The sequence below is a fragment of the Terrapene carolina genome, unplaced genomic scaffold, assembly GCF_002925995.2.
Source record: "Terrapene carolina triunguis isolate 2854851 unplaced genomic scaffold, T_m_triunguis-2.0 Scaffold35022, whole genome shotgun sequence".
Lineage (NCBI taxonomy): Eukaryota > Metazoa > Chordata > Testudines > Emydidae > Terrapene > Terrapene triunguis.
The window spans coordinates 15,697,206-15,720,557 of NW_020699373.1; the positions used below are offsets into that span (position 1 = coordinate 15,697,206).

Sequence of the window (23,352 nt, forward strand, 5' to 3'; positions counted from 1 at the left end):
CATTGCTCCATGCTGGGGCTCGCTTGGCGCCTGGAGGCATGGTCACCTGGAAAGATTCGCTGATAGCACTTCACGCCACGCCTGGCAAACAGGAAGGGGATTTTTAAAATTCCCGGGGAATGTAAAGGGTGGGTCACATGGTTGGTTACCTGAGGCCAGGGCAGTAGAGTTTGAACTGATAACCAGAGTGGCTAGAACAGGCATTGTGGGATACTGCCGAATAATTCTGGAGGCCATTCACAGCGCATTGGGCGGCCACATGGCGCCGCAGCGGCAGCGCAATACTCGCTATTCCTCTCGGGGAGGTGGAGTACATGCAGCACTGCAACCATGGAGATACAGCACTGCAAATGCCTTGCCAGTGTGGACGGGGAGTGAGTTACAGCGCTGGGGGCGGCTTTACAGCGCTGTAACTCGCAAGTGTAGCCAAGGCCTAGGACAGAGGTCTCAAACACACAGGCTGCATGCGGCCTGCGGAGTTATTTCCTGTGACCGCCAAGCTCCCCTCCCCGTCTCCCTCCTCCACCCCCCCCAGCACGCCATGTCTCCACTCCTCTGCCTACCTCCAAGTGCTTCCCACTGCCAAACAGCTGTTTGGCAGCGCTTAGGGCTTTCCAAGAGGGAGTGGGGAGGAGCGGGGAGCTGCGCGCTCAGGGGAGGAGGTGGAGAAGAGGCGGGGTCGGGGCGGGGATTTGGGGAAGGGGTTGGAATAGGAGCAGGGAAGGGGTGGGAAGAGGCGGGGCGGGGCCTCATGGAAGGGGTGGAGTGGGGGCGGGGCCGAGCTTTAACAGAAGTAATTCTAGAAGTCAGTGCATGTTTTGTCCTTTGAGTGAGGTGCATTACTGAGTGTTTATATTTTATTAAAACCCCTCAGAAATGACTTCGTCAAAAAAAAAAAAAGAACACTCATGGAAGAAAAGAGAGTTTTCCAAGACAAATGGAAGAATTTATATTTTTTCAGAGGTAAAAGATAAAATTCAATGCCTTATTTGTCAGCAAATGATTGCTGTTCCCACAGAGTATGACGTGCATCAGCACTACGATACGATGCACCGTGAACAATATGATGCATTCACCGGAAAAATCCGAGAGGAAGAAGTTCGGCAACTTAAAGCAGCATTTGCCAAGCAAAGAAATTTCTTTTCTGAGATTAACAAGTCTAGCGAAGATTCAGTAAGAGCAAGTTTTGTGATAAGCAAAATGATAGCTAAATCATCACGACCTTTTACAGAAGGCCTATTCGTAAAAGGATGTCTTGTGAAGGCCAGCGAAATTTTATGTCCTGATAGGAAGAAAGTTTTTGAAGGCATAAGCTTGTCTGCCAATACAGTTGCCTGCAGGATAACGGATTTAGTAGATAATGTGCAAAAACAATTGATTCAAATGGCAAAAGATTTCTAAGCATTTTCAATTGCTCTTGATGAGAGTACAGTGTGACAGACCCAGACCAGTGGGGTACAGGAGTCTGGTAGAGGGCAAATATACTGGTCACTGGATGAGTAGTTTTCTGTTCCCTGAGTGACCAGAGCAGGGGCTGCACTAGAGTAATCAGGAACCTGCTAGAACCAGTTAAGGCAGGCAGGCTAATTAGGACACCTGGAGCCAATTAAGAAGAAGCTGCTAGAATCAATTAAGGCAGGCTAATCAGGGCACCTGGGTTTTAAAAAGGAGCTCATTACAGTTTGTGGTGCGAGTGTGAGGAGCTGGGAGCAAGAGGTGCAAGGAGCTGAGAGTGAGTAGTTGTGCTGCTGGAGGACTGAGGAGCACAAGCGTTATCAGACACCAGGAGGAAGGTCCTGTGGTGAGAATAAGGAAGGTGTTTGGAGGAGGCCATGGGGAAATAGCCCAGGGAGTTATAGCTGTCATGCAGTTGTTACAGGAGGCACTATAGCAGCTGCAGTCCACAGGGCCCTGGGCTGGAACCCGGAGTAGAGGGCGGGCCCGGATTCCCCCCAAACCTCCCAATTGACCTGGACTGTGGGTTCTTCCAGAGGGGAAGGTCTCTGGGCTGTTCCCCAACCCACATGGTGAATCTCTGAGGCAAGAAAATCCGCCACTAAGCGCAGGACCCACCAAGATAGGAGGAGGAACTTTGTCACAACAGATGTATCAGATATCGCACAGTGTGCAGTGTTCATTAGAGGTGTGGACTGAAATTTGAATATAACTGAAGAATTGCTAGACTTAATGCCACTAAAGGGTACCACAACGGGACGTGACATATTTCAAGGACTGGAAGAGTGCATTGAAAAAGCTGCGCTGCCATGGAACAAACTCGTATCTTTGGCTATGGATGGTCCGTCATCAATGTGCTCCGAAAACATTGGTGTGGTTGGATTATTGAAGACCAAACTGAACAGCCTCAATATATCAGGAATTAGCTTCACCAGCATACATTGCATTTTGCACCAAGAAGCTCTGTGTAGTAAAAGTCTACAAATGAAGGAAGTTATCGATGTAGTTGTTAAAACCGTTAATTTTATATATGCACGAGGGCTGAATCACAGACAGTTCACTTCTTCTCTAGCAAGTATGGACAGCGAATATGGGGAACTTCTGCATCACACTCAAGTTAGATGGCTGAATCGTGGAGATGTTTTGAAGCATTTTTTTGCACTTAGAGTGGAGATTGATTCCTTCATAAAAATGAAAAACAAGGAGGTTCCATCTGCAACCTTGCTTTTCTAGCAGATGTAACTGATCACCTGAATGCACTGAACTTGAAGCTTCAGGGTAGAAAACGGGTGATAACGCAGATGTATGACAGTGTTCAGTCATTCAAAGTCAAGCTTACTTTGTGGGGGAAACAGCTGACTGCTGGCAATTTGGTCCATTGCTCAACTCAGAATTCCTTAGGAATAGTTGAACCCAAATCCTTGAAAGAATATGCAGATATCATTTCTAACTTAGACAAACAGTTTGATGCGCGGTTTAAAGATTTCAATGCACTTGAACCATATTTTCAACTTTTTTCCACACCATTTACTGTGGAAATTGACAATGTTGCAGAGGAAATGCAGATGGAGTTAGTGGAGCTTCAGTGTGATACCATTTTGAAGCAGAAGTATACAGATGCTGGAATACCAGAATTCTACCGGTTTCTTTCACAAGAAAGACTTCCCATGTTATTCTCTGCTTCTGCAAGGGTAATGGCAACGTTTGGAAGTACATATATATGTGAACAGTTTTTCTCTTCCATGAAGATTAACAAATCTGTGTTAAGGCAAGGCTCACTGATGAACATTTGAAAGCAACACTGAGATTGGTTTCGTCTCAGGATATCAAACCTAATACTGATGCTCTGGTTGATGCAAAACGCTGCCAGCTAAGTGGCCAAAAATGAAATGACTGTCAAAATCAGCACTGACTTTTCGCATTACAGTTTTAAAAAAATTAATACATTGACTTTGAATAGCATACTATATTACTCTTCATTTTTGACTATACCTTTGTATTGTTGTATGAAAAGGCTTCAGTGATGCAGCCCTCGGGCCAATGTACCAGTCCTCATGTGGCCCCCGTGGTGATTTGAGTTTGAAATCCCTGCACTAGGGGCAGCAGCTGCAAGGCTGTTTGCATTTTTTTCCCCTTGTATTTTTCCCATTGCTATGCAGCTGAAGGGCCACTACTGTCAATATAATAATTCCAATTTACTGCCTGACCAAGCAGTTCCTCAGCCCTCTAGAGTATGTTATGAATTATATTAAAACTAACACAAAGCTAACTAAGTCCAGGAACAAATGAAGACAGTTATAAGACCTTGAAGAGTTGCTGCAGGAGGCGCAGCAATGTCACAGAGAGAGGGTTCATTTTATGCTGCTGAGATGACAAGTACTAATAGCAGCTTACACCCACAATGGGAAAGCTGTAATATTTCTGATATGCTGGAGTCATTATCACCTGCACAAACACACTTGTAATCTATAATTGGGGTGAAGGACAAGAGGCAGGATAATAGGAGAAAAGATGGCTGTTCTGATTACAAGTGTATAGTGATGCACTTACATACCATATTCATTATACCTGACCTTATAAATGTTCCAGACTCTCTGGTTGGAATGAGAGATGAGAAATCAAAGGGTTCTAATTCTTTTCCTTAAGAGAACTGATCCATTCACCCTCCTTAGTGGAAAGGAGCAAACTTCCCGATAGGATTTTGTCAGATTTAACGCTTGGCGAATCACTTGCATGTTGCAAGTTAAAAATCGTGGCTGGCAAGCGTGGTGGCAGAGCAATGGTTACAAGCACAGCAAAGAGCTCAGCCTCCGGAGGGGAGGAAACCATTCTTCTGTTGAGCTCCAGAGAGCCAATCTTGCCACTCCCAAATTCCTCTTACTACAAGTGCATGCAGGATAAATCTTGGCCAGTGACCTCCTACAGGATTTGTTCAGAGCTGATACTATTCCCGAAAAACTGTCTTTCAACCTGCTAACTTTAAATAGTTTCCTCTGCATTTTGTTTTTGGCTGTTTACAACTAACCTCTGCTCACCACTGCATCCTCATATTCAATAGCTTTAGGACATTCTGTGAGTGCCTTCCTCACTGACACCTAGCAATCAGCAACAGCAATGGTGGTGGCTGCAATCTTTTTCATGGTTCAATGCCCAAAGTCCCCCTGCACCTTGAGCAATGCAGGAATGATGGTGATCCTGTGAAGGGGAATCTATTAGAGCAGGGGTGGCCAACCTGTGGCTCCAGAGCCACATGCGGCTCTTCAGAAGTTAATATGCAGCTCCTTGTATAGGCACCAACTCCGAGGCTGGAGGTACAAGCACCAACTTTCCAATGTGCCGGGGGGTGCTCACTGCTCAACCCCTGGCTCTGCCCCCACTTCACCCCTTCCCGCTCCCTCCCCGGAGCCTGCAGTGCCCTCGCTCCTCCCCCATCCCGCCCAAAGCCTCCTGCACGCCATGAAACAGCTGATCGGGAGGTGCGGGGAGGGAAGGGGAGGCGCTGATTGGCGGGGCTGTCGGTGGGTGGGAGGTGCTAGGAGCCGGGGGGAGTTGATGCGGGGGCTGCTGGCGTATTACAGTGGCTCCTTGGCAATGTACATTGGTAAATTCTGGCTCCTTCTCAGGCTCAGGTTGGCCACCTCTGTATTAGAGACTTACTCTGCAGCGGCAGCCTGCTGCTAACTGACTGTCTGCTGCTTCAGTCACAAGAGCCAGCAGGCCCAATCCTGCTCCCATTGAAATCAAAGGCAAGGCTCTCATTTATTTCAATGGGAGTGTAAACGGGTCCACTGACTTTCCTGGGAGTAGATAAAAAAAGATAAAGAAAAGAAACAGTATTTTTCAATTCACCTCACATAAGTCCACTTAGTCCTACTTCTTGTCCAGCTAACCTCTGAGACAAACAAGTTTGTTTATATTTACGGGGGCTAATGCTGCCTACTTTTTATTTACAATGGCACCTGCAAGTGAGAACAGGTGTTCACATGGCGCTGTTGTAACCGGTGTTGCAAAGTATTTACATGCCAGATGTGCTAAACATTCATATGCTCTTTCATGCTCCGACTTGTAGGCGCTAAAGTTTTACATTGTTTTGGTTTTGAGTGCAGTTATGTAAAAAAAATAAACCTACATTTGTAAGTTGCACTTTCATGATAAAGAGATTTCACTACAGTACTTGTATGAGGTGAATTGAAAAATATTATTTTTTGTTTATCTTTTGTACAGTGCAAATATTTGTCATCAGAAATAATATAAAGTGAGCACTGTACACTTTGTATCCTGTGTTGTAACTGAAATCAGTATATTTGAAAATGTAGAAAAACATGCACAAATAAATGTAAATTCGTATTCTATTATTATTTAACAGTGCAATTAAAACTCTGATTAATTATGACTTTTTTTTAATCTCATAATTGTGATTTTTTTTTTAATCGTTTGACAGCCCTAGTTTTTAGTGTTTCGATCTACAAGAATGTCTTTGTTTGGAAGAAGCCTTCCTAAGTGGTTGTGCAGGAAAGGCCACATACCCTACAGATGCCTCTTGCTTGCTGAGGGGCACAGAAGTGATCTGAAGTGTAAGTGTGCTGTCGAGCCCTACTGATACCAAATCAAGAGTCACCTGCCCAGTCCATAGGATTAACCCTTCCTGCCACCAGATGAATACAAGAACCTGGGACTCCCATTAGAAATAGATGTGGGCTGTCTGGACAAAGTTAACTTTCTCAGACAAAATTATTGTTTTCTAACAGACTTTGGGTAAAGATTTCCAAAGCACTTAAGTGACTTGGGAGCCAAAGTCCTATTTTCAATTGTGGCTTAGGCACCTGGGAGCCTATGTCAGACTGAAAGTCGATGAAATTTAGTCTCCATCATGCCTAAGTTACTTTCAAAAATGGGATTTAGGACTGGTGTGTACTCAAGAGTGTTTGCATGGCTCTAGCTCTGTTAGCTTAGAAACTGATAAAAGGGATACAACATGCTCAAAATGAACTGGAAAAGATGGAGAACAATATTACAGTAACCATAACTGTTACTTGTTACAACAGAAGGTAAATCATTTCCAGGAAGACGAGTAATTTTAATTAATTTATATTTATTCAGGCTGGGATTTTCATAGAAGCCTAAGACTTTGTCCACACTGCAGGTTACTTCGTTATAACTTCTATCGTTCAGGCAGGTGAATAATCCACACCCCTGAGCGACGTAAGTTACACTGACCTAAGCGCCAGTGTGGACAGCGCTATGTTGGCGGGAAAAGCTCTCCCGTCTCTCATGGAGGCAGGAGTTATTAAGCCAACGGGAGAATTCTCTCCTGTCGACTTAGAATGTCACCACCACAAGCTCTACAGAGGTGCAGCTGCACGGGCACCGATGTAGGTGCTGTAGTGTAGATGTAGCCTGAGAGAGTTGGGCTCAATTCCCAGTGACTTTCAGTCATCTTGGAAAAGCCTGGCCAAAGTGCTCAGATCCTCAGTTAGGAGGCGCTAAGTAAGTACTAAGTTTGGTATTATTAATGATTGATTTGAAAGAGGAATGAGCAGCCTAACAAGGACATTTTCCCTTTTACCGAATGTTAATGGATAACATGATCTAATGTATCAGATCTGAAACAATACTTGGTTGAACATATGTGGGTCCCAAAATCCAGTCCTAAGGATGAACATTTCCTGCTTCTCTAAGCGATAACTAACATACCATTCTTTATACGGGATCTCAAGTTGGCAAGGATTTGCCACTAACAACATGGCAGAGATGCAAGTTTCCATCTTACCCATAGTCATCAATCAGATGGGAGCCAAGCACCACGACATCAAGCTCAAAGAACTGTGGTTCTGCCTTAATGCCAAACATAATAGGAGCTAATTTTGAATAATCAGCTCGGTTGCAAGTAGCAACGCAAACCCGAAGTTTTCGGTTGTTCCCATTCTTCTCCATGATTTGTTTTTGTTTGGAAAGATTCTTGAAATACAGTTCCTGAAACAACAAAAAGCAAAGATTAATATTTTTCTGTACGGCCATAAAATTGCATGCTTAAATAATGAAAGACATGCGGCAGAATGCTATGCTAATTCCAGCGTGGAAATTTGGACAAGTGCTAACTGATCAAAAGATTACCATTTAGATAACAGGTACCTGGCTGGGAAAAACATGCTTTCAATTATAGGTATAATCTCAGATTGTGTGTGTGTGTGTTCAGGCACGCGCATATGTGCTTTCACAAAGGAAACAGATGTTTAGTGATTAAAGCAAGGGGCTGAACGTCAGGACTCCTGGGTTCTATTCCTAGCTCTGACACAGACTTGCTATGTAACCTTGGGGAAGTCACGAAGGCCTACATTTTCCACTAATTTTGGATGCCCAGTTTGAGTGATGTAAAGTCTGATTTTCAGAGATGTGGCACTATCCTGATTTAAAATGGGAGCTGTGGATGCTCAGTTCTGTTGAATATCAGGCCCAAAAAGTCTCAAGTTGGGCATTCAAAAATTGAGGCATCCAAAATTTGTGGACGCTTGTGAAAAATTTAGGTTTTAATACCTTTGAACCTTAGTTTACCTGACTTTAAAATGGAGATAATGATGCAAACACATCGTGAGATTCAATTGTAATTAAAAGCCTGCAAAATGCTTTGAAATGGTCAGATTAAGTGCAAAGTTAATATTATCTTCCTGGATGACAGTCATATCCCAAAACCCCATAATGGAAAGGACTGTTGGGAGATACCCAGGGCTACACTAACAAAGACACTGTGTGACCACCAGAAGAAAGTAGCTCCTAAAAATTAGGCATCAACTCCTTTATGAGCAGCACAGAAACACTATGTAAGTGAGGGGCTGCCACTAAACCAGGCTTATAACTATGACCCTGATTGTGATCACATTTGCATTGATGTAAGTTAGAAGTGATTCCACTGAAGTCAATGCAATTACACCAGTGTAAAACCAGCTTGCGGTCAGAATCAGGCTCTAAAACATCATGATTCTTATCAATCTTCAGCTACTACTAGATACTCAGTTCTCTCCTATTTCCCCTGACACACACGTGCAAGTACAGGACACAGTCCCCTAACTTTAATGTATATAATAAACTGGCATTACATCTGATCTTTTTTTTTTAAACAGATGTTCAAGCTTCACGAACAAGACAAAGTAAAAAGAATGATCGGATTATTCCTTATATTGGTGTAACGTTGTAATGGAGTATTTTATGAGTTTAAATGACAAGCTTCACAAAACAAGACAAATTTTGTACCACTAATTTTCCTACTCTGAACCTCCCCTTCACAACAGAAAAGGAAGATCAGTTAAGTGTCAGCTCACTGACTGGGGCTCAGTTCAGAGATCTTCATATATCAGAAATCTTCTGACCCTTATTCTAGCTCACATTTTAAATTTGCAGTAGAGGAGATAGCCTCAGAAAGTTTCCAGAATCTTTAACACCTGAACACACTGGCCAGGAATCATCCATGTAAGCAAAGGGGATGAAAACACAGTGAACTTCTGGACTGGGGAAAGGAAACACTTGCGGAACTGGATCTCCACAGTGGGCTTCCACAGATCCATGAGGGTGAGCAAAAGGTGACAGGCATTTTCCTCTCATTCTCCATTGGAGCTGCGCTGCTGTGGAGACCGGAGTGAACAGGAGTGGGCCAGAGGCTCCAAAGACAGTGGGGAACTCAGATCTTGGGGCTCTATTGGGTTTAGGGGCTGAACCTCCTTCTCATTCCATGGGAAAACCATCCACAGGAAACGCAGAGAGGGAAATCTGAGTTTCCGTCTCACACACAACAGGCTGGTAGGGTTTACCCAACACCCCTCACCTTGTTAGCAGGTGTTGAGCCTGCTGGGAAAGGGTTCAGTGTGTTAGTCAAATCCACTGAAGACTCTTGTTCCCCAATCTGGATATAAAGGAGGCAGGAGTGGCCTCTGGGGAGAGGTAAAGGCTGAGCAGTCCTGAGGCAGGAAACCTTCAGTGAATGTCTGTAGAACAGGGCTGAGAAAGGTGCCAGCTCACAGTTTGGTGCAGAAGTGTTGACACAGAGGAGAAAAATAAAGGCATAACGCTAGAAGTCATGAAAGGAAAAATCTACCACAAGATGCTTGAATTCACATCACTGCACACAGTGTACCTGGCCACCTAGGTCATGAGTGCTATAAAGGAGTCAACTTGTAATAGGCATGTACATTTAATTAAATGCTTACCAAGGGCCTGAAAAGTTAATGAAGAGTTAAAGGGCTGTGGGATCAGGCCCTGAATGTTTTCTGCCCCCACCTACACACCATTAGTCTCTTGTTCTCAAAAGGTCACTTATCACTTCCAAACAGGTAAGCTACAGAACAAATATTGGGAAGTCTGTCATATTTACATTACATTAGAAGAGTGATCTCTTTTTGTCCTCAGAGTTTCACTGTGTGCACATTGCTCAATAAATCTCCTCCTCCCCAGAAACTCTTACATAGTTTCAATCTCTTGCTAACTAATAGCCAAATAAGAAAGTTATATCCTCCTACAGAAGTGACTCAGTTTTCGTGGCTTCATACTAACGGATTAGGTAAATACTTCCTTCTATTATGCCTTCCTGAGTTGTCGCAGACCTCTTTTCCTCACTGCTCCATATCAAATCCCGCTTCTGTTAACTTGAGTCCTGAGAGCACTCAATCCTGAGAGTTCATGAACACTCACAGTATAACATCAAGCTAATTAGATCAGAACACTCATAGAAACTGAGTTCTTGCTGGTTTCATCACTAATGAAATTAAGATCAGCAGACTTGCTTCTAGCAAAGCCATGTCTTCATCTGAAGTTGCTGCCTTTTAAAGTTTATCTTCATTGGCAGACAAGATGGCTTTTCCCAACCTTAGTTTGAGTCTCTACAGTTTCCTAAAATCCTGAATGAAGAGTTTAGATTTCAGTTACTGTGCAGAGGCTCTCTGTAAATGCAGTCAAATACTGTACTGCCAATGCATACCACTTTATAGGTTTACACTAAAGACCTCACAGCAGCACAGCTGTACCAATGCAGCTGCACCTCTGTAAGGTCTCTTGTGTAGCCGCTCAATACGGATAGGAGTAGGCTCTCCCCTCGACATAATTAAACCACCCCCAACGAGCAGCGGTAGCTTTGTCATTGGGAAATGCTCTGCCGCAGATATAGCGCTGACCACACCGGCGCTTCTCTGGGTGTAACTCAGTGGTTCTTAATCTGGGGTGCACGCACCCCCTGGGGGCGTGAGATGCCCTTTCTGGGGGTGCGAGACAGGCCAGATTTTTTTAGAAGGTAAATCATCGAAAACACAAATTAAGCACAGGCACGTAAGTACAACTACTTTGTTTCATCAAACCTATGTATTTATTATTATACGTTTTTTAACGATTACTGTAATATACAAACAAAAAAATTATTTTCACATTTTTAAGCTAATTGTAGTGAAATTATCTCACTACAAAATACAGTGTACCACCACGTTGCGGGGTATTTCTTGATGCATGCACAGATGATGATGTGAAGCATATATATATATAGTTATGATATATCTAGGTTTAAAAACTGACCTACTTCAATGATTTTTGATAAGGGGTGCAAGAACATATTTTGAGAACCAAAGGGGTGCAGGCTGCAGTAAAGGTTAAGAACCACTGGTGTAACTCATGTCGCTCAGAAGGGTGTTTTTTCACACCTCTGAGCGACATAAATTATACCAACAAAAGTAGGAGTGCAGACATAGCCTCAGTTTCACTGTTTCCCATAAGAGTTCATTGGTCAGTTTACCCTGCTGTTTGTGTGGATATTACACACAGCAACAGAGGAGACATACTTTGTAGAAATAGAAAACTGTGGTTGTGAAAACACAAAAATAGGCAGGGGAAACTTGGTAACAGGTGCACCACCTGAAAGCTACTTTTAACACACTTCTTGAAACTGGATAGCTTTTAAAATGATAATGTCCTTTTGACAAGTTATGAAAATTAGGAACTCAAAATCTCCTACAACATTTCTCAGTGTTTCATTTTTGTGTAATAACATGTCAAACAAAAAGTTTCAGTTTTCCAGAATGATCTGGAAACAGACTGTTCAGCTTTAACTGAATCACATAAACAGAATATATTTTAAAAAACATTTTTGTTCCGTTTTGATAAACAGGTGAACAACTGGGCATGTACAGCTATATAGGTATGCCAATTAACTTCCTTCTGTGGCTTCTCTCACACATACTACCCCTATGGTTGGGCCCTTTTAAGAGCCAGGCAGTGAGTTCCCGGGCAAGACAGAACCTTTAATCTCACCGCACCAGAGCAGGACTGATTTTACACTCACTTTTGAAAGACTGCTTCCTTCTGCCAAACCAAATATCTCTGCTATCTATCTGGGCACAAGCACCAGCCCTTCTCCAGGTCAGATTCCATAATTATGCAATGGCAGGAATTTCAGACCCCTCCAGAGCATTGCTTAGGGGCTGCATGTCAGTAGCACAAAGCACTACCCACAAGAGTTAAGAATGTTACCACCACTCCCTGATTAATTAAATGAAAGGCAATGGGATTCAAACTCTGACCCTCCATTCGGAAGCTTGGTGCAATAAGCTAGCGTTATGCAATCCTTCAAAGTAGACTTTTACTATCCTTCTGAAATTCTTTAGAGTCTTAAGAATTAGATTTCTTCTTGCCCAATTTCAAGTGCAACTGGAAAAGTTTTCTGTGTTTACAAAGTTTGACCATTCAAAGACACATATGAAAAGCTATCACATGTAAACAAACATGAAGTAGAAAAATAAAAATGAACTGAGCAACTTTACAACACAGGCTGTCAGTGGTAGACATTATATCATTTACTTGGCAATAAAGTCAGTTCCTTTTATTAAAAGGGTAATGGAAAATGCTAGAACACACCAGGCTACCAAATCTAGGATTTATTTTTAAACCTATTCCTGTAAGTTTAAGCAAAACACAACAGGCCAGTTCAATTAGCTGACTTTTTTCAATATGTTTCTCAGAAACATTTCTCAAACTGGAATTTTATAGAGCAATTGCACCTAGTTTCCCCTGAAAAACCACACGTGTGACACGTAGGGGCTCTGGCTATGCCAGCTGCAAGATACTATCAGTCAGTCAGGAACTAGTTTCCTTCAGGCGTTTCAGTGCTTTAAACTCAAGACTTCAAACTAGTTATGGGATAAGAGACCTGATCTGGTCAATTAAGCCCCAAAACAGGAGCTCTACTTCCCCTCGTGTCAGAAAGGGGTTACCACTGCTACCCATGTAATTATGTCTCCAGCATGACAAATCTATTTTCTCTTTTATACAATTAGAAACCTTACCTTTCGCTTTCCTTTACGCAAACTGCAGTGAAGGTTAAAAGGATTAAATATTAATATATATGAAAAAAGAAGCTATGCTATCTTCCATTGGCTAACTCCACCAACTTTTCACTTCCTCTACACAAACTGCAGTGAAGGTAAAAGAGGATTAAATATTAATGTATAAGAAGTAGCTCTCCTATCTACCACTGGCTAATTCCAACCCCTGCTCTTTTTTTTTTTTTTTTTTTTTTTAAAGAATCTGTAAATCATGTTTAACTCCTGAATCACTGCACAGACTGGTTTCTAACTCCTCAGGTAAAACAGCATAATACCTAACAAAACAAAGAGCTAACCTCCAGTACTCTGTGGGTCAAGTTATGTCAAGGGTACAATACATCTCATTACATTACAATGGATTGTCTTTAATGTCTCATCTAATGGGCATCCTGCACCAGATTTAATCTCCTGGGTTGTTTTGTTTTTAACCTTTATACATTCCCTCTACAATCGAGGTTTGTGCGAAGGTTAATATTGAGATTACTGCTGGAGCTATATTCTGAACAAGCAGATAATAGCCCTAGCCAGACTGCATGAGTCAAGAGTAAGTCAGATGAGCCCAAGTGGAGGGGATGGGAAAGTTTGCCCCAAGTTTTGAGCAAGCAAAGCAATACTAAAAAGGACCACTTACAGTCACAGACATTTCCACTATTTCTAAAGCAGCAGTAGCCTATTATCTTCTCAGCTGGACATTAATTCTACCTTCTACAGCTGATTAGTTGAGTTTAGTAATCCTACTACTCAGAGGACTCATCACTAACAGCAAGGCTTCTCCCCTAGCCCTGTCACCTGCTCCAGAGACCCCTTCCCGCCTCCTATTTCATGACCTCACTCTTAACCCCTCCTTAGCCTCGCTACTCCCTCTGGTTCTCTCCTCTCAGAATACAAGTATGGTCTGGTCTTCCCAAAGGCCCCATGTACCTGTAGCAAACTCAATTTAAGTTCTGCAGCTGACTGCAAAGTTTGTGGCAACTTCATTATTAAATATTCCCCTTTTTAAAACAGGAAGGAAATATAAATATGAACAGACACAGCAAAGTAGTCCCTTTTATAAACCTTGATACTAAATTCAATTTAGTTTATGCCATCCCCACATTTTCAATGTGCTGCAGATATTTCTACTGACAATACTTAATTCCATTGTAGAAGTTGTCAAGGGAGAATGAATAAGAAATAGCCGGGGCTTTTAGCAACTGTAGAGTTGAAGAAGGCGGTCTGGGATTGCGATAAGCACACCAACTAGATCTTTGTGCAAAAATGATCAGCAATGAAATAGTGCTAACACTAAATTGTCATTAGGTTTCCTATGAAACGCTGCTCCACTGAGAGGAATCGAGCAGTCCGTAACTCTCAGATAACGTTTCAGGCTATCTGCATACTTAGAAAGACAACGCTCTATTGGTTTAACCTTGAAAACATGACCCAAGTATATCTTTGTAAATATGAGGAAAGGAACATTTCATTTAAATAAAAGTTAAGATTCAGGACCACAATGCTATCGCAAGGTGCAGATTCCACAGCAAATCCTGCAATTTGGGAATTTACAGGGACCAGGAGCATTCTCATCCTCAAAAAGGCTCTCTCATTGACTCCAACTACTGCCTTATCTCCCTTCAAATCCAAACTCATGGACCCCCCCCCCCACACACACACACTCTCCCCCCATCTACAACTTTTGCCTTAAATCTCTCTCCTTCAACTCCATCCTGGATCCTTTCCAGTCTGCTTTCCATCTTTTCCAAATCTGAAATCACTATCATCAATACCACCAATAACCTCTTTTGGACCAAGTCTCAGGGCCATTACTCCATTCTCATATACCTTGCCCTCTCTGCTTCTTGTTTTCATGGTGAGCAATCAGAAGCACTCATCAGGGCTCCTGCTTCAGCAGCAAGAAGATAGCCTTAGGGAATTTTCTAGTTATTTGTGTTAGGGTAGAACCTGGGAACCGCAATCAATGATATGATCCCCTCAGGCACAGTACAGAGAAGTAACAAAGATAATCCCTACTCTTGAGAGCTTGATGCAACCTAACTAGCATTGTTCTGAAAGCCAGCAGGGTACCTGTTTTAACTATACTGTGACAGCAGAGCTGTGATGGGACCTCCCACACTACTAAGGGTATGTCTACACGACGAAATTAGGTCGATTTTATAGAAGTTGATTTTTAGAAATTGATTTTATAGTCGATTGTGTATGTCCCCACTAAGCGCATTAAGTCGGCAAAGTGCATCCTCACTACCGTGGCTAGCATTGACTCACAGAGTGGTGCATTGTGGGAAGCTATCCCACAGTTCCCGCAGTCTCCGCTGCCCATTGGAATTCTGGGTTAAGCTCCCAATGCCTGATGGGGCAAAAACATTGTCCTGGGTGGTTTGGGGTACATGTCGTCAACCTCCCCTCCCTCCCTCCCTCCTTCCGTGAAAGCAACTGCAGACAATCATTTCGCGCCTTTTTTCCTGGGTTACCCGTGCAGACGCCATAGCATGGCAAGCATGGAGCCCGCTCAGCTCACTGCTGCTGCTGCAAGCATTGTAAACACCTCGCGCATTATACTGTAGTATGTGCAGAACCTGGCTAAGAGATGGCAGCACAAGGACAATTGTGAGGAGAACATGGACACAGATGTTCCTGAAAGCACAGGCGGTAGGAATTGAGACATCATGGCAGCAGTGGGGCTGGTTGATACAGTGGAACGCCGATTCTGGGCCTAGCAAACAAGCACAGACTGGTGGGACCATAGTGTTGCAGGTATGGGATGATTCCCAGTGGCTGCGAAACTTTCGCATGTGTAAGACCACTTTCCTGGAACTCTGCGAGTTGCTTTCTCCCGCCCTGAAGCGCAGGAATACCAAGATGAGAGCTGCCCTGACAGTTGAGAAGCGAATGGCAATAGCCCTGTGGAAGCTTGCAACGCCTGACTGCTACCAGTCAGTCGGGAATCAATTTGGAGTGGGCAAATCTATCGTGGGGACTGCTGTGATTCAAGTAGCCAATGCAATCACTGACGTTCTGCTATCAAGGGTAGTGACTCTGGGAAATGTGCAGGTCATAGTGGATGGCTTTGCTGCAATGGGATTCCCTAACTGTGGTGGGGCGATAAACAGAATGCATATCCCTATCTTGGCACCAGACCACCTTGCCAACCAGTACATAAACCGGAAGGGGTACTTCTAAATGATGCTGCAAGCACTGGTGGATCACAAGGGACGTTTCACCAACATCAACGTGGGATGGTCAGGAAAGGTGCATGATGCTTGCATCTTTAGGAACTCCGGGCTGTTTGAGCAGCTGCAAGAAGGGATTTACTTCCCAGACCAGAAAATTACTGTTGGGGATGCTGAAATGCCAATAGTTATCCTTGGGGACCCAGCCTACCCCTTGCTCCCATGGCTCATGAAGCCATACACAGGCAGCCTGGACAGTAGTCAGGAGCAGTTCAACTATAGGCTGAGCAAGTGCAGAATGGTGGTAGAATGCGCCTTTGGATGTTTAAAAGCTCGCTGGCACTGTTTGCTGACTAGGTTAGACCTCAGCGCAACCAATATTCCCATTTTTATTACTGCTTGCTGTGTGCTCCATAATATCTGTGAGAGTAAGGGGGAGACGTTTATGGCGGGGTGGGAGGTTGAGGCAAATTGTCTGGCTGCCAATTTTGAACAGCCAGACACCAGGGCAATTAGAAGAGCACAGGTAGGCGCACTGCGCATCAGAGAGGCTTTGAAAACCAGTTTCATGACTGGCCAGGCTCCGGTGTGACAATTGTGTGTGTTTCTCCTTGACGCAAACCCGCCCCCTTTGTTGATTTTAATTTCCTGTAAGCCAACCACCCTCCCACCTTCGATCACAGCTGGCAAAGGAAATAAAGTCACTATTGTTTTGAAACCATGCATTCTTTCTTAATTAAAAAAAAAGGGAGATAACTGATAAGGTAGCCCAGGTGGGGTAGGGTGGGATGGGGGAGGAAGGGAGGAGGGAAGGACAAGGCCACAATGCTTATTGTAGCCACACTACAAATCAAAACTGTTTGAATGACAGCCTTCTGTTGCTTGGGCCATCCTTTGGAGTGGAGTGGCTGGGTGCCTGGAGCCTCCCCCTCCACATTCTTGGGCATCTAGGTGAGGAGGATATGGAACTTGGGGAGGAGGGCAGGCGGTTGCACAGTGGATGCAGCGGCGGTCTGTGCTCTTGTTGGCTTTCCTGCAGCTTCACCAGATGCCTGAGCATGTCTGTTTGCTCCCCCATTAGCCTCAGCATTGCATCCTGCCTCTTCTCATCGCGCTCACTTAATGCTTTCCTGGACTCTGCCACTGAATGCCTCCATGCATTCAGCTGTGACCTATCAGTGCGGGAGGATTGCATGAGCTCGGAAAACATGTCATCGCAAGTGCGTTTTTTTCGCCTTCTAGTCTGCGATAACCTCAGGGACGGAGATGATAGGGGGAGCATAGAAACATTTGCACCTGCAGGGGGATAAAAAGGGAGAGTAAAATTGAAGATGATACATTTCTGAGAACAAAAGGGAGACTCTTTCACAGTGAATCAAGCAATTCACAGCAGACAGCACATGTGCTTTAGGTACAAGGTCGCATTTTGCCTTTTATATTAAGCACCTTGCCGGTATGGTGACACATCACACACGGCTGGGCAACAGAATTCGGTTTCCAGGCAGCCATGGTAAGCTAAAGGGTACTCGGGTTTGGTTTCTAATGCCTTCATAACATGTGGGAATGCTTTCAAACTGCAGCACCCGCCTTTCCCACAGCAAGCAATGCCGGCTGGGTTTGCCATTTAAAAGGAGGGGCTGCGGTTTTCGGGTGGATGTGCAGCACACACCTCCTCCTACCCCTCCGTGTGGCTATTTGGGATGATCCCTTCACCCCTCTCCCCACCACGTGGCTATTCTCAGGGATGATCCCTTTTAGCCAAGCACAAACAGCCCAGCATGAACGGGGTTCTTTTACTGTTCCCTTACAAAAATTCCCCTATTTCAACCAGGTGACCATGAATGAGATCACTCTCCTGAAGCTGACGCAGAAAGATATAGACCTAATGTTGCTTGAATGCGACCAAATCCCAGGACCATTCGCTGCCATGCTTTGTGCTACAATGATTCCAGACTACTTGCTACTGGCTTGGCACGGTAAAGTGTCCTACCGTGGAGGACGAAATAAGGCAGCCCTCCCCAGAAACCTTCTGCAAAGTCTTTCAGAGTACCTCCAGGAGAGCTTCATGGAGATGTCCCTGGAGGATTCCCACTCCATCCCCAGACACGTTAACAGACTTTTCCAGTAGCTGTACTGGCCGCGAATGCATCCCAAGTCTTCAGGGCAAATCAAACATTAAACACTATTGCTTTTAAACCCTGTACGTAGTTACAAATGTGCACTCACCATAGGTGCCTTCTCCGCCTTCAGGGATCCCACCTTGGGAGGGTATTGGCTCCAGGGTGATGAAAAGATCCTGGCTGCTGGGGAGAACGGACTCACCGCTTGCCTGCTGTGCATTCTCCTCCTCCTCCTCTTCCTCATCCACAAAATCCTCCTCTGTGTTGCGTAAGACTCCCCCCTTGCAGGTGTCCACAGTCAGTGGTGGGGTAGTGGTAGCGTCCCCCTCTAGAATGCCATGCAGCTGATCATAGAAGTGGCACATATGGGGCTCTGACCCAGAGCAACCGTTTGCCTCCTTTGTCTTTTGGTAGACTTGCCTGAGCATCTTGACTTTCATGCGGCACTGCTGTGTGTCCCTGTTGTAGCCTCTGTCCATCATGCCCTGTGCGATTTTGGCATATATATTAGCATTTCTTCTTTTTGATCAGTGTTCTGCCTGCACATATTCTTCTCCCCATACAGCAATCAGATCCAGTGTCTCCCGTTCGTTCCATGCTGGAGCTAGTTTGTGATTCTGGGGGGACTGCATGGTCATGGTCACCTGTGCTGCTGAGCTCGCCACGCTGACCAAACAGGAAATGAAATTCAAAAGTTCCCGGGGCTTTTCCTGTGTACCTGGCTAGTGCATCAGAGTTGAAAGTGCTGTCCAGAGCGGTCACATTGGAGCACTCTGGGATAGCTCCCGGAGGCCAATAACGTCAATTTGTGCCCGCACTACCCCAAATTCGACCCAACAAGGTCGATTTTAGCGCTACTCCCCTTGCCGCGGAGGAGTATAGAAGTCGATTTTAGGTCGACAGAACGAGGTTACTTTAAAAACGACCTAACACGACTAAATTCGACCTAACCCTGTAGTGTAGACCAGGGCTAAGGCTGTGGACTGCAGACAAAAAATAGCCATTGGCCACAATGTGTATCAAGGACATGAGTGAGATGATTTAGTAATGGTTGGAAAATATCCTTAGGCTCTTAGCCCAACTTTTACAAATGCAGAAAGGATAAACCAAGCCTAAAAGCTCTATATAAACTTTGTCTTGACAAGGAAAAATGGTCTTGCTTAAACTGGGTTTAAACATACATGCTTGCTAAATCCAATTTAAACCCAGCCTTTTACCTAGTGTAGATGAATGGTAATACCTTTAGTTCAATTTTAGCTGGATGTGTCAAGTTTAAGTAAAAGGCTTGGTTTCAAATTCTTTCCTCTTGGCGAAGAACAAAATGTTGTGCTACATCGCACAATGAAGCACCATCCTTCCCCCCCCCCCTTCCACATTTTAAATGCAAGACCTCACACAAATAGGGCTCTCCTAACACTGAAACAATATTCAAGGAAGCTCACTAATGCACATAATTTATATTTGGCAGAAGAAAAAAAGCAGTTTCTCCCAACCCCTCCGCAAACATTTAATAGCAAAGCTGTAATGAGTTGCTACGATGCAAATGACCTTTTCTAAAAAAAGTAAAGAACAATTAAGTGTCATTAATAACTAAAACTCAATTAGTCGCCAAAATAAGGGAACAAAGAACATTTGGCAATTCATTAGACAATCATTTTCATTGTGTTCATTCATTTAGGGCCTGATCCTGCAAACAGTACTGATGATTTCTACTCCTAGCACTGCTTAGTGCAGTACAACAGTGGGATTACTTACTGCAGTAAGCAGTACTTCTGGTAGTTCAATGTTTGCAGGTACAGGCTCTTATTTACTAATTCACAAAATTCAGCAACTTTCCAAGGATTTCCCCCTATCATTAGTGAAGTTTTCCTGTGTATAGTGAACAAAAATGCCTTAGTATGACATATGTAATGCTAAAGCAATTACAGCTCCATCCTGCAGAAAAGTCAGTGGGACAAAATATGTGATTAAGAGCCACAGATGTGGCCTGTATGACTGAAAAAAACCCAAACAGAACTCCAGTGCTTTGTTTTGTCAGGGCAATAAACACTAATAAATAAAATAAATTCCTAACCAAGTTCAGAACTGTATTAAATGGCACCACAGTCATATTCTTTCAATTTGGATTGAGACACCACTGTTACACCCAATCACCATTTAAAAAGGAATCAAATATTAATTCATGACTATTTTAGAAATTTAATAGCTTGGGTTCCAATCCTTCAGAGAGACTGTCATTTTCTCCAGCTGCAAAGTTCTGTATCTTTCCTATCGATACTATGTCTCAGTGAAAGTAAAAACGTAGTCTTGGATTTAATTTCCTTTAACAGTTATGCCTTTTTTAAAGGTATAACATGTTTGAGAACTTCTTCTTTCCTTGAGGATGTGGAGGGAGGACCCTGCAACAATTCTAGCAACATTGTTCTGTTGCCAAGGTCATACAGCACATAGTCCTATATTGCTAAATGAAATCTATAAGGACTAATTCTTCCTCCTCCTATATGCTTAGTAGATGTATAATAAATTAACTTGATTCATATATCACTGTTACAACAGAACTACTGCCTTCTTGGGGGTTTTTTTTTGTTTTTTTTTAACAGCTCATTATAAACTTTTTTCTAAGGACAACATCCCTTCATCTATGAAAAACGGAGGTCATAGTTAAAAATAAGAACATGCTCAAAATCTGCAAGCAATTTTTATGACACCGCTTTAGTCATTACAAGATTGTCTCTGATATTGTCTAACTCAGTGGTTCTCAAACAGGGCTCTGGGGGCCCCCTAGGTGGCCTCAAGCAGCTTTCAGGGGGTCCTCCAAGCAGGGCCTGCATTAGACTCCCTGGGGCCCAGGGCAGAAAGCCACATGGGGCTGAAGCCCAGGTCCCTGAGCCCTGCCACCCGGGGATAAAGCTGAAGCCTGACCAATGTAGTTTCATGGGGGCCCCTGTGGCATGGGGCCCCAGGCAATTGCCCTGCTTGCTACCCCTTCATGCCGGCCCTGGCTTTTATATGCAGAAAATCAGTTATTGTGGCATAGGCATGGAGTTTTTATAGCATGTTTGGGGGGGCCTCAGAAAGAATAAGGTTGAGAACCTCTGGTCTAACTAATAAATTACAAATACAGAGCCTTTCAAACAGTGATCTCACAGTGATTTATAAAAGTGAATATGTATTCCCCTATTTAGAGTTGGAGAAACAGAGGCACAAAGAAGTGAACTGACTTTTCCAAGGATACAGAGAGAAGGAGTGGCAAAGTCATAAACAGATCCCAGGTCTCCTTATTCCAAGTTATGTGTTCTAAACATCAGACGTCTCAACTCCCTTGAGACAGGATTTTTATCTGCTTATTTATGCAAAATAGGCTTAAAAAGTAGTATTGGTTCAATTAAGTATTCTGTCTTTCCAGGCCCTTCTGGAAAAAACTCGTATTTTAATATCCTAAGGCCATTCAACTAAGATCCAGATAAGATCACCCACCCTAGATGAGGAAAGAATTTACTCTGAGGATGTCAGAAGTCAAAGAATCTCAAGACACACAATAATTACCAACCTATAGAAAATTAAGTAGACAGATTGCACATCTGCAGAGCAACACATTTTAAACTTAATGATCAGTTACTGCCTGCTATAGCAATGGCCTCTTACAAATAGTTTTGTAAAGTATCAGTGGAGATCAAAAGGCAGATTGTTATGACACCTGCTCTGAAACAAAAGGAATTCGTACTGTAGAAGAGCATTCCAGTTATATTTAGTGTTAATAAGTTTCAATCAACCCGCAGCAGCATTATTTTTAGTTTTGAGTTTAACCTCTGTAACATGTTTGGATTCAACAATGAAACAACAACAATTAGGACTGATCTGAACAGTTTTTTGTACTGATATAACTGTTTCAGTTAGGGGTATGATTATTTTTAACCCATATACTTGTATCAGTACAAACCCTCATGTGGGCAGTTATTGGTACAATGATACTAGGTGAGCTGCACCACTTCAGCTGTGTCAGTATAGTTAAAGCTTGTCTATACATAAGTGGTGGCCTTGTACTCAGATTCTGAGTTCTAAAGAAATAGAATCTTTCAATTGGATGACACATTGCAGGGAGCAATTTAAGAGCACAGACAGAATTTATTCTCCCTTATAGGCTCAAAAGAGAGGAGAGTTGAAATCTGATTTGTGTGTATTTGAAGTTCTCTCAGGAAATTTCTACTGTGATGTAGCTAGCCAAGGTCGATACAATAACCCCTACCTGGATTTGACCTCACCTAGCTCCACCATGGTAAAAACTCCAGAACCTTGTCTCTATTAGGATTTTACAGCAAAATAACTAATGTGCCTTAGCTCTCTTTCTGTAAAAAACAAAACAAAACAAAAAAAACCCCACCTTTTTTGGCAGTGAAGATATAGGCAAAAACCTTTTTAGCTGTTTCCTCGCACTGTGCTCTGAAGCTGCTCTCCGTCCTACTATTAAAATGGAGCCACCTCTGCCAAGGAATGTAGACCTATCTTGGCAGGGGATGCATAGGTAAAAACCTGTAAAACTTTATACTTTACCTTACATACCTTTACTTTATGCATTAAGTGTCTATTCTGCAGTACTGAAATCAATGGGAAAACTGCCATTGAATTAAATAGGTCTTAAATGCTCAATTCTGAAAATGCTCAATTCCACATAAGTCAAGTAGAGGGACACTCAGTGCCTTCAGTGTATAACACCTTTCATAATGAATTATTAACAGTGGAATGTAAGGCGTTGGCTTTGTGCTATGTAGTCTTCACCGGTTTGGGATCTTCATATCTGAATGACCACTTCTCGCTCCAGCCTGTGATCAATGGAGCCCTCTCTTTTAAATATTGGGGAGAGCTAGTCAGACAGCACTCATCATGAGAAATCAGCTCATCCCACCTTGACCGCAGCCAGTTTGGGCCTGTTGGCCTTCATAAGGAAGTGAAAGATACCCCCTTGTTAATATTTAACAAACAAATAAATGACAGCCCCTCTGTGCTTTATCCTGCATTGGGTTCGCTACCTCCTGGGAGAGACTCAGGTGGCTCTTTAGCCCAGGGAGAAAACAGGAGGGAAACGGAGCAAGTTTCATGCCCTATGGAATCACACGAGGGGGCTGGAAATAAGAATAGACAACCTGAAACTGGGCCCCCAGGAGAAACACCAGCCCCTACCCCCAAATCCTGAGTGTGGGGGGTCCCTTTAACTCCCCCCCACACACTGAGAGCAGGGGCTGAGTCCCCTCCCCCTATCCT

At 43.5% G+C, this 23,352-nt stretch overlaps 1 protein-coding gene across 5 annotated transcripts in view; it reads right to left on the reverse strand.

The window, feature by feature from the left end:
* Positions 1-23,352, reverse strand: part of LOC113405319 (bifunctional UDP-N-acetylglucosamine 2-epimerase/N-acetylmannosamine kinase) — a 72,270-nt gene that overhangs the window by 31,443 nt on the left and 17,475 nt on the right. For 3 of the 5 annotated variants that reach the window (XM_029914323.1, XM_026646418.1, XM_026646416.2), the window contains exon 2: positions 7,226-7,428. In XM_029914323.1, the coding sequence (XP_029770183.1) occupies positions 7,226-7,428 (203 nt within the window). Of the gene's footprint in view, positions 1-7,225; positions 7,429-9,271; positions 9,493-12,767; positions 12,795-23,352 lie in introns of those variants that run through there. The other 2 variants (XM_026646417.1, XM_026646419.1) reach the window with 2 other exon arrangements.